Below are 13,541 nucleotides of genomic sequence, written 5' to 3' on the forward strand. Positions count from 1 at the left end.
AGGTTGTACCGCAGTGCATTTTGAAGAAAAACATAGAACAAGACAGATTTTTCTTTTGCCTCCTAAATTAGTCATTTATATATTTATTTTTCTAGTAATTTGATAAATTGCTTAGTTGTTTAGCATTACTGTTAAAATTTCATATTTGAGGAAAAAAACCACAACCAAATCTTTCCTTTTGTCTTTTGCTTTACAGGCAGGTGATTGCGCCTTTAGATGTTCACATCCTATTGTTTTGTATCAGCAAAATATTTCTTATGAAATTAGCAGTAAATGAAATATTTCTAGACTGTCTTATTTCTTTCTCAGAAATAATTCTCACTTTTGTCTGAACAATATTTAAACACATTAATAGTAAATGCAGTTAATTAGATTCAGTCTTTTTTGGTGTGATTTTCATTAATCAGCTTCTTACTTTAACTGAGTTATTTTACACAATCTGTGATCTTCCAGATATGGTGGATTGAATAACTACAAATAAGCACTTTGAAGAAAAAGCATATTTTCAGGTCATGCTTGCTTTTATACTTTATCCTTGAGAATCTGAACTGCAATTTATTCATTAGATACATAGACATGAACAACCGTCCATATCCTGTTGTAATTGTTACAGTATTAAATGAATGTGTTGTGGTCAGAGGTTTGGATCCTGTTTTCAGATGCATTGCTTGTATGATAAAGAAACATTAGAAATGGGGGAGAAGCACTGTTCAAGGTGAGGTTAGTCTATATGTGGGTGAAAGCAGCTTTTGAGGAACTGAGGAGACTGTGGCAAAGGTGTCCAGCAGATTCTACCTAATGTACATGGCTTTCTTGAAGTCAAAACACTTTGCAGAGAAAACACTGATGTAAAAAAAGCACTTTATGAAGGAAGAAAACTCTGTGTGTGTAGAGACAGAAAACAGGTGAGCAGGCTTATTGGATGCTTTTCTGCCACAGACCACAATCTGGACCTGGAAACTTGAAGTCTGGTATATCTCTGTAGGATTTATCTGCCCAGGGCTGAGCTATTTGCTTGGGAATTGCTTTGTAGACATTAGAAAAGAACAAGCACCTATTAAGAATGAGGTGGATCACCTCCTGGGCCCTCGTCTTCTTCCCATGGGCTGTGAAAGGACTGGGCGTTTTGATCCTTAAGTTAGGAAAGATTAATTTCTTTCCTTCTTGGGTCACCAACTGGCTGATATGAGAATGTAGTGTCCAAGTCCCATCTCTGCCTTGAGATCAGAGCTGAGACTCACTAGTAGGGTTTCCCACAGGTATAGCTTTTTAAATTTTTTTTTTATTATTTTTTCCTAATAAGAAATCCTGTAGTGAGTTAGAGTAACCAGTCATTCTCTGGTCAGGTCTTTCTGAAGGGAGGTGGGATGGAATAAGTTAAAAAACAAACCAACCAACCAAAGAAAAGAACCAGTTACAATAATATTTATCCTTTTCTCTCCTTTTTAATAGTAAGATGTCTGAAGGTGTCTCTGGTAAAGTCTTGCCCTTTGTTGCAGGTTGTTCACAGGACCCTTGCAGCGATGCTGGGCTCTTTGGCAGCTTTAGCCACCTTAGCTGCTGTTGGGGAGGTAAGTTGACAAACTGTAAGGGCTCACTTTGGTTTTGGGTATGATACCATAAGTTTCAGTGTTTGCACTGTTGTGTTGGGCACATGACACAGAAGTGTTTCGTAAGAGAGAGATGCTAGAGCAGATTTTGGGAAGGGGAAGGATCTTGGGGAAAACAAGTCTGCCTAGGCTATAGACAAGAAGAGGAGAAAAAAAATCAGTAGATGCTGTTTTGTTCTGATTTGCAGGAAGCTGAGTACAACCATTTTCAGCTTAATTCAGAGTTACTTTAACACTGTTATTTTCAGTAATGTTAGGTTACCAGGCAAACCTAAATGGAAATACATTGCCTTATACTATCCTAACTAATTACACCTCATGCTTACACCATCCAATCCTTTTGTTTCCGTCCTCTGCTTACTCTTGGTTGTTATTTAGTGAAACCTCTGATTGATTTACTCAATTTTTCTCATAACTGCTCACCACATCATTTCTATGTTCCTTTAAATTCCCTCTGGTTTGTTCACAGGTTAAGCAGCATGCTTTTCTTCTCTTACCAAAAGGGAAACTGAAGTGTACCATATAATTCAGTTATCTTTTATTTCTGTAGAGCTATGTAAGGAACAACTAGAGAAACCAATAGCCTAATGTAGGTTTTCGATAATGACCTGCTTAGGATGCTGGCTGTACTTTAAATTAGTAACAATCATAACAAAAGTAGTAATAATAATAGTAATAATGGCAATAATAGAGAGTCCTTTTTGTGTACCTTGTAGGAATGCATTAATTTCCATCATAGCTTATTTAAATGGTTCTTCAATTAAGCAGAGTTTATATTTCATAGCTAATCACAAATTGGGTGTTTCGTGGCATTCACTGGTAATTGTATTTTTTGATTGCAGAGGCCAAGTATGGTCAAAGTGGTGGAGTGGATTGATTATGAGACACTGGCGTTGCTGTTTGGAATGGTAACTAAAATGTATCTTTCGCTCTAAATGTGCTGAAACAATTACATTCAATACAGAGATGCTTCCCTGTTAGTTGTACTTTAGTGAGACATAATATGATGAAAATGTGGGCCTTAAGGGATTTATCAAAAAGGAAGATGATCAGACCTCTGAAGGAGCCTTTGGAAAATGTTGATCCTTTTCTATTTTTTTTTGTTTGTAAAATTGTGTTAATAACATAGTAAAAATATCCTTGAGGTCTATAAATTGAGAGACCTGCTTAAGTGCCAAGTATTATCACTCTCATTTATCTTGTTAATTTTGTTTACTCAAAACCTTCCTCATACACACTCTGTTGGAAAAGTGATTTTCTTAGTGCTATGTTTGGAGCAAAAAAAAAAGCAAACCAGAAATGGAGGAGAAATATCTGATTAGATTATAATAATATATTGTTGTAATCACTTTGCCCAGAGCTATTTATGGTAGAGTTGTTCAAGTGCTGTTAAACTCTAACACAAAATATACAATACAAGAGACAAAATAACAAATAGTTGCCATTCTGAGCTTTTCTTATTTCCTGACACTGCTCCCTGCTCAATCCCTTCCCCACAGAAAAAGAAAGCCAAAAAATATCTGTTGGGAACAAAGACAGAAGGACAGGAAACCTCTCAGAAACGTGGGAAAGTGCAAGTAATTATTGTAACTGCTGTCTTTTGCATTCTGTAGAGCATTACTGCAGAAAACAAGTACACTTATTGGCTTTTCTTGATTAATGACATAAGGGAAATACATTGAGTACTTAATGTATGATATGCCCTTAGTCACTACAGATAAAATTCAACCAGACTAGTATGACATTTATAGACTGTTCATGTTGAGGACTAAATTTCACCATATGATGCATTAACAAGAGATATTTGGCAGCTATAATGAATATCCTAATAAGAAGGTGATCAGATTCTCCGGACTTCGTCAATGTCATGGTTTAACCTGAGCTAGCAATATAACCAGGATAGCTGTTCACTCACTCCCAAATAAAGGAGAGAATCAAAAGAGAAGGGAGAAACTTGTGGATTGAGATAAACACAGTTTAATAAAATTTTTTAAAAATAACACTAATACACTACTACTACTAATATATATATAAAGGAAAGTAAAATATAAAATAAAAGATAGTCAATGCAATTCCTCACGAACTCCATCCACACCGAGCAGCCAGTTCCAGGCAGTAGCACCCTGGTCTCAAACAGTCGATCCTGCAGAGAGAAAAGAGAGGCAAAGGCAGAAAGGCCCAGAGGCCTTTGCAAAATGGCAGAATGGCAAAAGGCTGAACTAGAACACGTCTTCATCCCTGTCCAGAGAGGGCTAACTGGAAGATCCCAACTCTTCTTAGATATGAAGCATGATGTTAATGGGATGGAATATTCTTACTGATCAGTCTGCATGTCAGTTAAAGTCTTCCCCATCTATGCTCCTCTTCCTGGCTGCCTCACACCTGTGGGCAGAGCTCAGAGGCTCTTAGACCAGTATTTAAAAAAATTAACTATGTCCCTGTGTGTTACCTTCTTGTTCTCAAACTAAATCCAGACAATGACCATACTAGCTATGGAAAAGGAAGGTTTCTAAGTTTTTAACTCATTTTCAGTCAAACCAGCACAGTCAGTTAAAAAGGACTTTTGCCAGGATCACAAACTACATTGCTTTGGTTTTATGTAATAATTCAGTTGCAAGATATTATCTTTTTCTTCATCTTTTGGTAGATGATTTTGGTGGCTATATTTTCAGAGACTGGATTCTTTGACTACTGTGCAGTAAAGGTAGGTTTTTTTTGTGGTACTCTTACCTGTTACTATATTAATCAATTTAGTATTTGATCAGATCTGTTACACCAAGCACTTTCTTTGAAGAACCTTTATTAGGGCAGTGTGTACATATCATATTAGAAAGGTGAGTTGTCAACTTGTAATTTTGAGAAGTCTCTTAGGGATGAAAGGAAGTCTTTAAGGCAATTCTTTTTCTACAGGAGAAAGGCAAAGGCCCCAGCAGAGTACATAGATACATGGACAATATAAAGCTGAGTTATTTCACTGAATTCCCCAGGACTGCAGTTCCTCTATAACTGAAATCCGTATTTATGCCTGACAGTGGAAGAGAGGAAGTATGGAAATGATCATTAGCTTTACAATTAGACATGCTAAACGACCACAGAACTTTGCACAGTAGCAAAACCAAAGATTACATGAAAAGGGTAATTCTGATGGATTGGTTGCAAAGCATTAGCGAAGCTTAATATTTTTAAAAAGGGTAGAAAGAAAGAAAACAGAAGTGACAAGGAGGACTGCGTTGAGCACAGAACCCCTGAAAAAAACACAAGTGGACACAACCCCTGTCTGCATAGATGCCCAGACCATGCAGCCGCCTCCGTGCTGCTCTGAGGATGGGGAAGGTGTCCCAGTATGTGGAGGGGGTGGGAAGTCTGAAGTGCCTCAGCCCACCAGGGGACAGGCAGAAGGTGGGTGCTCAGCCCTGCATCTGCCACAGTCCCTCTTCATGCCTGGTGATGGAGCACGTTGTCTCTTCAGACTTGTTTCTTCCTCTGCATGATATAAATGTTTGCCTGCTTCCACAAAGTATTTCCTCGCTAAGTTAATTAGTGTTGGAGAGGGTGCTGTTGGAGATGCATGAAGTAGTAAATGCTCTGAGATCACTTTTGCCTCATCTTTGATGAAGCTGTTTTGTCTGTCGTTCTGAAATTAAGATGGAGTGATCATTCTCTTAATTTTGTTTCTATCTGTTTGATTTTATTAGGCTTATCGATTCTCTAGAGGCAGGGTGTGGGCCATGATTACACTTCTGTGCCTCATTGCTGCAATTCTTTCTGCGTTTCTGGACAATGTTACCACTATGCTGCTCTTTACTCCAGTAACCATAAGGTACTTTACTGTTATGGGTTTGGATTTGGTGTTTTATGGCCAGCAATTAGTAGCAGACATGTGTGCAAAGTGCTTGTTTGGAGTTCTTTTGATATCTAAATGGAAATCAAAACTTCAAATACTCTTATTGTAGCAGAGTAAAGAACAAACATTTTCAAAGGGATGTGTTGCCTTTTCCGTTTTATGTTAATAGTGAGCACATATCTGAAGCCTGTTGTACTGACTTGGCAGCTGACTGTTCTGGTTTGTCTACATATCTGAACTGCAATAGCATATTGCACCAAATGATTTTTTTTTTCCTGTAAGCAGAGAGAAATTTTTAATTAAAGCTGTGTTGTCACTTACTGGCTAATGTAGACATACAATTTTAGATGGTAATTTATGTTTTAGTGAAGTTGTTATCCCTTCTAATACTAGTGACAAATAAATTAAAAAACTCCCCAGATTTCAACTAAAAGCTTTGTTTTGGAATATGAGACTCTGATGGTGATCATGACATTGATGCAGCCACTGGCTAATTCCACAATTCGAGATTAGATATTTGGAACTTTTAATAGAGAACAGAGATGTTAATTACTTCATATATCTGTAAATTAATAACACATGATTTGCAACTACACTTAATCAATATGTGATAATAAATTACTGTTTGACCCAAACTTAACCTGTGCCTGACCAGGAAAATCTGGTTAATCCAGTTCAGTTTCTGAAAGACCTAGTGTGTTTTTAAAACAATCCTGAGTGATGCAATATTTGCAGTCATCATCACATTAAAGCACACAAAATTCTGTTAAGATATGCTTCCTCTTTAAAATGTAGTGTAAAGCAGTAAAACCCAATTTTGCAAGTGGAATTTATTCTAGATTGGGAAACAGTCGATGAATGAAAGCTCCATTTGTCTTCTGTCAGATTATATTTTAAAGAGATCACTTTGCCTGGCTCCAATCAATAATTTCACTTCTAGCAATAAAAATCACTGGAACTATTAAGCATCAACTTTTCTTTAGCTGTGTAAGAGAATAATTTGAATTTACTATAATTTGGAATAGATTGAAATCCAGACATCAGTGCATCATGAACTACTCTTCACAGGCAGAGCTACTGTAGCATTTACTCGATTTTCAAAGAATCATAGAACAGCCCAAATTGGAAAGCACCTTGAAAGATGATCTGGTCCAACATTTCATGGGAAAGGCAGCCTGGATGAGATAATGTAGCACACTGTTCAGTTGCATCTTGAAAACCCCCAGTGATGGAGAGGTGGTTCCACTGATTGTTTTCACCATATTTTTTTTTTTTTTTTCTGATGTTGAGGTAAAATCTTTCCCAGTGCAACTTGTACTCATGCCCCTTGTCTTTTCCGTGTGGCTCCTTCTGAAGGGGCAGTCTCTGTCTTTGTAGCCACCCTTTAAGTGCTGGAGTTTTATACTAAATGTATACTAAGTACTTTAGTTTTATACTAAATGAATTGCACTGAAGAAGGGGAAATTCAGTATGCAGGAAACAACATTTGTATTTGTATTTGAATCAATATCAAAGCTAAAATAAAAAATTATCTTGCTTAGTAAAACTAAATAATTGCCTGTTTCCAAAAGCTTCATACTAGGGGTCATTTTTTGTTTTTATCTTACTGCCATTGTCTTCAGCCCTTGTCTACAGCTTCACTAGATTGTGCCGTGCTGTCATTGCCATGGAGATAAGGCTTGCAGAAAATCCTACTGACTCTATGAACATAAGGCTTTATATTTCTGTTAATAAGACATAAAACATGATCCTTATTTCACTCCATTGTAAGTTGATAAAAAAAATAATAACTACTCCCTATAGTGTATATAGTGTATAGCTATAGTGTAATTTCAAGTTACTTTTTACTGGGAAATGGAAAAGGCTAATGGTTGTTCACGTGGGAAATTGTGTAACTAGGGTAAGTAAACTGAAGAAGTTTGATCCTACCGTATATAATAGCTAACACATTCTGATGGTTTTATACTTTAGGCTTGGCCTTTCTTGGCATATGTTCTTTCTTCAGGCTATCACTAGGCCCATCAAAGAGAAAGAATCACTAGGAAAAGTTAAATATAAATGAGGTTATATTTTGAAACATTCAGAAATCAAGAAGTGATAGAGGTAAAATTACAAGTATGATTTTGGTCTTGTACCACAATTGGTACAATTGGGCCTGCAGTACAAGAAAGTACTCTTCAATAGCATAATTTTATACTGTTGGGGAAATAGTGTATTTTTGCACACTTATTTTGTTTTGGAGTTTTTAAGTGTTGATCTATGTGTCACCTTACAGTGGGTTTTTTTGAGATTTAAATTGACACTCTTGGTGACAGCATAAGTCTATCAAGTTGAGCTTCTGTGCAATACACTCTTTCCTCTTTGAAATATAGGTTTTAATAATACACATTTAGACTGAACAGTAAAGCTCAGCTCTTCTACAGGGAAACATGTGACAGCACTACAGTGAAAGCAGCCCTAAGAAAGCATTCTTGTTACCCACTCTTCTTCCCACCCTATATTGGGTAAAGCAAACAATAATTTCAATGTGGATTCCATCCTGACACACCAGAGCAACATTTTGATAAGCCATGAACAGAAAAGGAGTCGTTCCTTATTTCCAAGTGCTTAGGTGTGACCTTAACTTTCAGCCTTTAATAACACAGCCCAAGTTTAAAGTCAAATGTGTCCTTCAGAAATTAGTGGATTGTGCAGATCTGTGAGTAAATGTAATTTGTGCTAGTTGAAGTAGTCTGTGTGAAGCTTACTGTGTGTAAGTGGGCTCTGAGTTGAAATGGATCATGAGGATACTGAGTCAATCCCAGAATTTGCCAGAGTACTTAAGATGGTTCTTATTAAAGAAGAATTTTAATTATTAAAAAAGCATCTTACTAAAGAAGGATTACATATTTTTTAACTGCTAAAATATTTTGAGATTTTTTTAAATAATGAAGAATATGTATTTTCTACTCTTTTTGCATTACAAATAGAAATAATCATGATTGAGCTTTTAGAGAAGGGGAAAAATAGCAACAGAATAAGCTGGGTGAACTTAGGCTGAAAGCTGAGGTCTCTAACGGATCATTCATGGCTTATAGGTTGCCTGTGCAATTCTCTACCACTGCTTACCTCATGAAAGTTAATAACTGATGGTGAGTGCAGAGCCTGCAGCTGCCCAGTATAGTTTTCCATAGGTCAGTGTAAGCTGGGCACTGTGGTTTAAAAAGTTGTATGATGCCGAAAATTTGAAAATATATTTTCTGTGTAGTCCAACTCTTTTAATAGTTGATTACTTTTAATGAAATACTTTTTTGAATGCATAAATTTTGTTACCATTAATTATTGCATTATAAATGTAAAAACCCTTTTTTTTCATTTATATTGCTATAATTTCTGTAGCACATATAATTTAGCACAATTTAAACTTTAACAATATACGCACACGATTATGAATGTTTAAAACCTGTAATTTTTCAGCGGAATGACTATTTTTAAGATTTAAAGTAATTTAGTCATAGAATAAGAGGTTAATTTCATTTTCTTTATGCCGCAGGCTCTGCGAAGTTCTTAATCTTGATCCTAGGCATGTCCTGATTGCAGAAGTAATCTTCACAAATATTGGGGGGGCTGCCACAGCTGTTGGGGATCCTCCAAATGTGATTATTGTTTCAAAGGAGGAGCTGAGGAAGAAGGTATGTATTGCAAGATGTTTGACTACTAAATTTAAGTACACCTGTTGACTTATGCAGTGTTGAACCTTCTATTCCTCTAAACAGTCGTATAGACAGAATACAGTCCACTTCTGCTATGCTATTCCTTTCTTAGTAGGATGACCAGACAGAACAGAGTGATGTTTTGGGGAGAAAATTACAATGAAGAATAGACATTTTGATATGTGCTGAGAATACCAGCTTCCCTTTTTATTTATTTTTTTTTGTGTGTGGTAGGAGGGTGTACTTGTCAGTGGAAAAGAGAAGAAAGAAGCCAAACAATGGAGTGCAACAACTTGGGAAAAAAAAGAAATATGAAAATGAAGATAAAAATCCAAGATTTTTTGTTTCGTTTTGTTATTTTTTTGATGTTTCAGAATAGGCTTTCTCTCAAAAGCTGAATCTATTGAGACAATTTAATTCCTTTTCAGAAATTTCAAACCAGAAATAGTTGTCTGTACACAAACCCCCACAACGTGAGGGTCTGCTTTGCCCCTGCAGACCCATGTCACGCAAATCTCCACTACAGGCAGAGACTTTGTCCTTCAGCTGCAGCCCAAGGGGATGTGGGGCTCAGAGGAGAGGAGGTCTCCTCCCATGCAGCACAGACCACAGCTGCCTCCCACCTCCTGCCAACGCTGTGGTGTCCCTGGGCTGCAGTGACAGATTTTAACTTCCAGCACTTGGCTCTCCTATTTATAGATAAAATTGTGTCATTTTGCTGGGTGACCAGTGCCAACGGGAAGGGGAGGCTATGGTGGCTGGTGCTGCGTGGGACTACAGGACTCCTGCTAGCAGCACCGTCCTGGTTCCACCATCTCCACCCACCCACATGGCTCTCTCTGTTCTGTGGAGGACAGAGCCACTTCTGGCAGGTGTTCACATTTGCAGCCTTCAGCCTCTGCATGGAGCTGGTTGTGTGAGTTTTCTGTGCTTCTAGCTGTCCCTGCCACCCCTGAGCAGGAAGGCATCAAGTCCTGCTTCTGCCTCTGCCACTGTGCTCCCTGGTGTTGTCATCACTTAAAAGAATGAATCCTGTCTGCAATTGCTGACCTAAAGATATGTTTTAGGTCAGTCTGCTCATATAACAAAGAGTGACTTGCAAAACCCCTAATCATGAACTACAGACACTACTGACCTTGCAGCTTTAGACATTTTGAAGCCTGTACAATTAGTTGAGTCTTGTTTTAACACATATCTCAAGACTGTTGGATGAAGTGTCCTTTAGCTGAATGTTGCTCATTATATGCTAAAAGGATTATATAATGCAATATACAAACGTGTAACCAATTGGCTCTTTAGGATTTGACTGTAGTGATAGAATTTTGTATATAATTAATGCCTTCTACTTTTCTTGCTGGCATGTTGGCTTTATTCCAGTATCCACACTTGCACAACCCTGTAATAAAACAGTATCTCATCTCTGTGTGCTAAATTTTGTATGTGCACTGGGTAAAGAACCCTGTTTTTGGGACAACACTGGTATTTTCTTGGTGTGTCACCCATCTCTGAAGTGCTGTGGGCAGCAGGGAGCAGTCTGCTCTGGATGGAGGGGGCAGCCTCTCCCGGGCCCGGGCACCTCTGCTCTCCTGCCCCTGCACCACCACCACCACCAAGCATCAAGATGGGAAGGGCAGTAATGTAACAGGCAAGTCTTGTCAGGACACCAGGCATGTGTTTTCTGTTTCGTCCAGTTGTTGTAAACCCCCAAAATAAATAAATTTAAAATAATTCAATGTAGTGTGTGGGCTAGTGTGAAAATACCTGCACAAGTGGGGTTAGAGAATAGTAGTATAAGATTCTAGTTTTCATTTGGAGTCAGTTATGTTTCTATTTCTTTACCAAAAAAGAATGCCTTCTAATTAACTGAATACACTCAAATTAATTAAGGACTTTCCAGGTTGGAAAATGTCTTTGAAAGGTCATAGTATTTAATAAATTGAATGTTTACCTTCCAAATATTTGAAACGTGCTGTAATTAGTTTTGAGACTCTGTAAAATTCCTGGTTGAGAATTTGTTAGCTAAATTTTACAGTCTTAAATGTGAAATCTGTGCAACTATTTAAACCATATTTTCTAAAAGAGAATAATTATCACCTGCCATGCAGGTGATTTTCCTAAATTCTCAGAAACTCATAGTCTCTGTAGACCCTTCAGAAGTGGCTATAAACATGGGAAGCAATTAAGCAATCACATTGAAGGGGAACAATTTTACGTTTCTCTTGAATGAGATATTGATAATTTTAGGAGGACTCAGATGTATTATATAAATATCCTAGCAAATGTGACATTTTAGTGAATTCTGTGTTTGAAACAAGCAGAAAAACTTTCCAGATGTTTTCACTCTTGATTGTTTTCAGATCTCTGTTGCACCACAGAAACGAGGATGTAAGAAAATATATCAGATTCAACACAGGATCAAGGGGCTTCTACTTCTTTCCTATATTCTCAAATGTTATACCTCTATTTATAAATAAAAGAGGGTCAAAGGCCTATCCTTGGCTCTGAGACTGAATGACATGGACTGGCTTAGGTCCTCACTGCTTAGGGCTCACCCCCTCTAAAGATTTTCCTGGGAGACCACTGACGGGAGTAACTGGATAAAGCCAAGACTGAGAACGGGACCATCTGGCCTCTTACACTCTGTGCTGTTTAACTGATAGCATGATTCCTAATTTTGTCTGTCTACTCCAGGAGAAGAAGAAACATAGACACTCTTGTCTTGTTTCTGAAACATCATCTAGTAAATGCTGATGTGAGGAAGGGTTTTATGTTCAACCCTAAATCTGCCTCTAAAATGCATGACATCTCTGCTATGATTGTATCAAGAAAAAGTTGTTATTTTTCTAAAGTGTTTAAGCAGTAAAAGTGAAGTAAAAGCGGAACCAGCACTTCATGCAGTATTTTTAATAGTATCTGTTATGATGCTTTCTTACAGAAAATACCTGGGTTTTGCCTCTTTTTAGCATTATGGTAATGTGTTTCCCATTCTAGAGAATTTTTATCCTTGATGTGGTCATTGAAATCCCCCTTTCCATCCCCTTGCACTTCCTTTTCAGTGTTATTTTTGCATAGTAAATACAGAAGTACTTGGACAGCTGCCCCTGTAGGAGGCTGAATAGCGTATGGCACTATGCAGGTGATTGTTTTTTCTGTTAGGTGCGATCAAGAGGAGAATTTTACCAATCCTCCCAAAGTCTTACTGTTGTGCATCAACCTCTAAAAGCAGCCTAGTAAGTTATTATCGAAGTTTACACATTCTTAAGAAACCTTGGTTTTTAAATCAACACAAAATGAAGTACAGCCTTGTTACTTTGGGTGTTGTTATTGGGTTATAGTGTTGGAAATGCTTTAGTCTTTGTTTACTGTAGTGCTGGAGAGATTTTTCTCCCTAGCTTCTGGGGAAAACTCATGTCATATTAAGAATACTTTATTCAAAGTGTGCTTGAATAAATAAGATCTTTTGTTACAGTTTACTCATTAAAATGTAGGGATAAGTCTGATTATTTGTCGTGAGATACAAATTGATGCCAAAAGGATTTTTTCTTCGTAGGAGTGGTTAATTTATAATACTGACATATTCCCTACCATCATGCCTGGAACCAGTGGAACATTTGCATAATAGGAGAGGAAAATTTGTTGTGCTCTTGCTTGTTCTTGGACTTGGAAGAAGTTTCACAAAATAGTATTTATGTTGTGCTTTTAGGGAAGGAAAATAAGAGTTTTCTTTAAGAACAAATGGAAAACTCATTCAGTGAATACAAAACTTTTAAAATTTTTTTACTACCTTCAGAGTACAGGCCATTGTTAGAAAAATTATATTTTCGTGGTGAAGAGATATGTGCTTCAGACTTTGGGAACGCAATTTTTATAAGCATGATTGGGTGTGAACATATTCAAAATAGGTTGTTGCTTTCCGAAATTTTGAATATTAAGTCCACTATATTTGGGAATGTCACAGGTATCTACAGTCATGACTTTGAAATCAGACGTTGCCTGTGCTCTAAGCTTAGGCTGTGATTACAAGTTCTTTAGGGAATGGATGGTGAGTAGGTCTCCAGAGCAAAACAATGGTGTGAACATAGCGTGCAAGAGTGTATTGAGCTTCAATCTGCCTAAAAGAGGAAATGAGAAGAGCAAAGGAAGTTTTAGTGTGTGCTGGCCACTGGATTATTTACTGTGTTTGTTAGCATGTGATAAAGGTTGTACTGTTAATCTGATGTTTGCTGAGGATCTTAGGGTTTCAGCATCCACTTATTTCTGCCATTTAAAAGGAATTCCCTGGAAAATGGGTAGCCATCAGGTTCTGCTCTTCTGCCTTTCAGAGACTTCCAACCTTCGTGCTGAAATTTAACATGATGTGATATTTAGTTGATTATATTTCATGAAAAATTGTGT

The 13,541-nt window shown here is 37.3% G+C and overlaps 1 protein-coding gene across 2 annotated transcripts in view; it reads left to right on the forward strand.

Annotated features, from left to right (window-relative positions):
* The window catches only part of OCA2 (OCA2 melanosomal transmembrane protein), a 207,306-nt gene that overhangs the window by 88,496 nt on the left and 105,269 nt on the right, over window positions 1-13,541 (forward strand). For both annotated transcript variants that reach the window (XM_071803651.1, XM_071803652.1), the window contains 5 exons: window positions 1,500-1,571; window positions 2,453-2,518; window positions 4,258-4,314; window positions 5,306-5,430; window positions 8,987-9,125. In XM_071803651.1, coding sequence (XP_071659752.1) covers window positions 1,500-1,571; window positions 2,453-2,518; window positions 4,258-4,314; window positions 5,306-5,430; window positions 8,987-9,125 — 459 coding nt within the window. The remainder of the gene's footprint in view (window positions 1-1,499; window positions 1,572-2,452; window positions 2,519-4,257; window positions 4,315-5,305; window positions 5,431-8,986; window positions 9,126-13,541) is intronic.

This window comes from Patagioenas fasciata, chromosome 1, assembly GCF_037038585.1.
Source record: "Patagioenas fasciata isolate bPatFas1 chromosome 1, bPatFas1.hap1, whole genome shotgun sequence".
NCBI classification, from domain to species: domain Eukaryota; kingdom Metazoa; phylum Chordata; class Aves; order Columbiformes; family Columbidae; genus Patagioenas; species Patagioenas fasciata.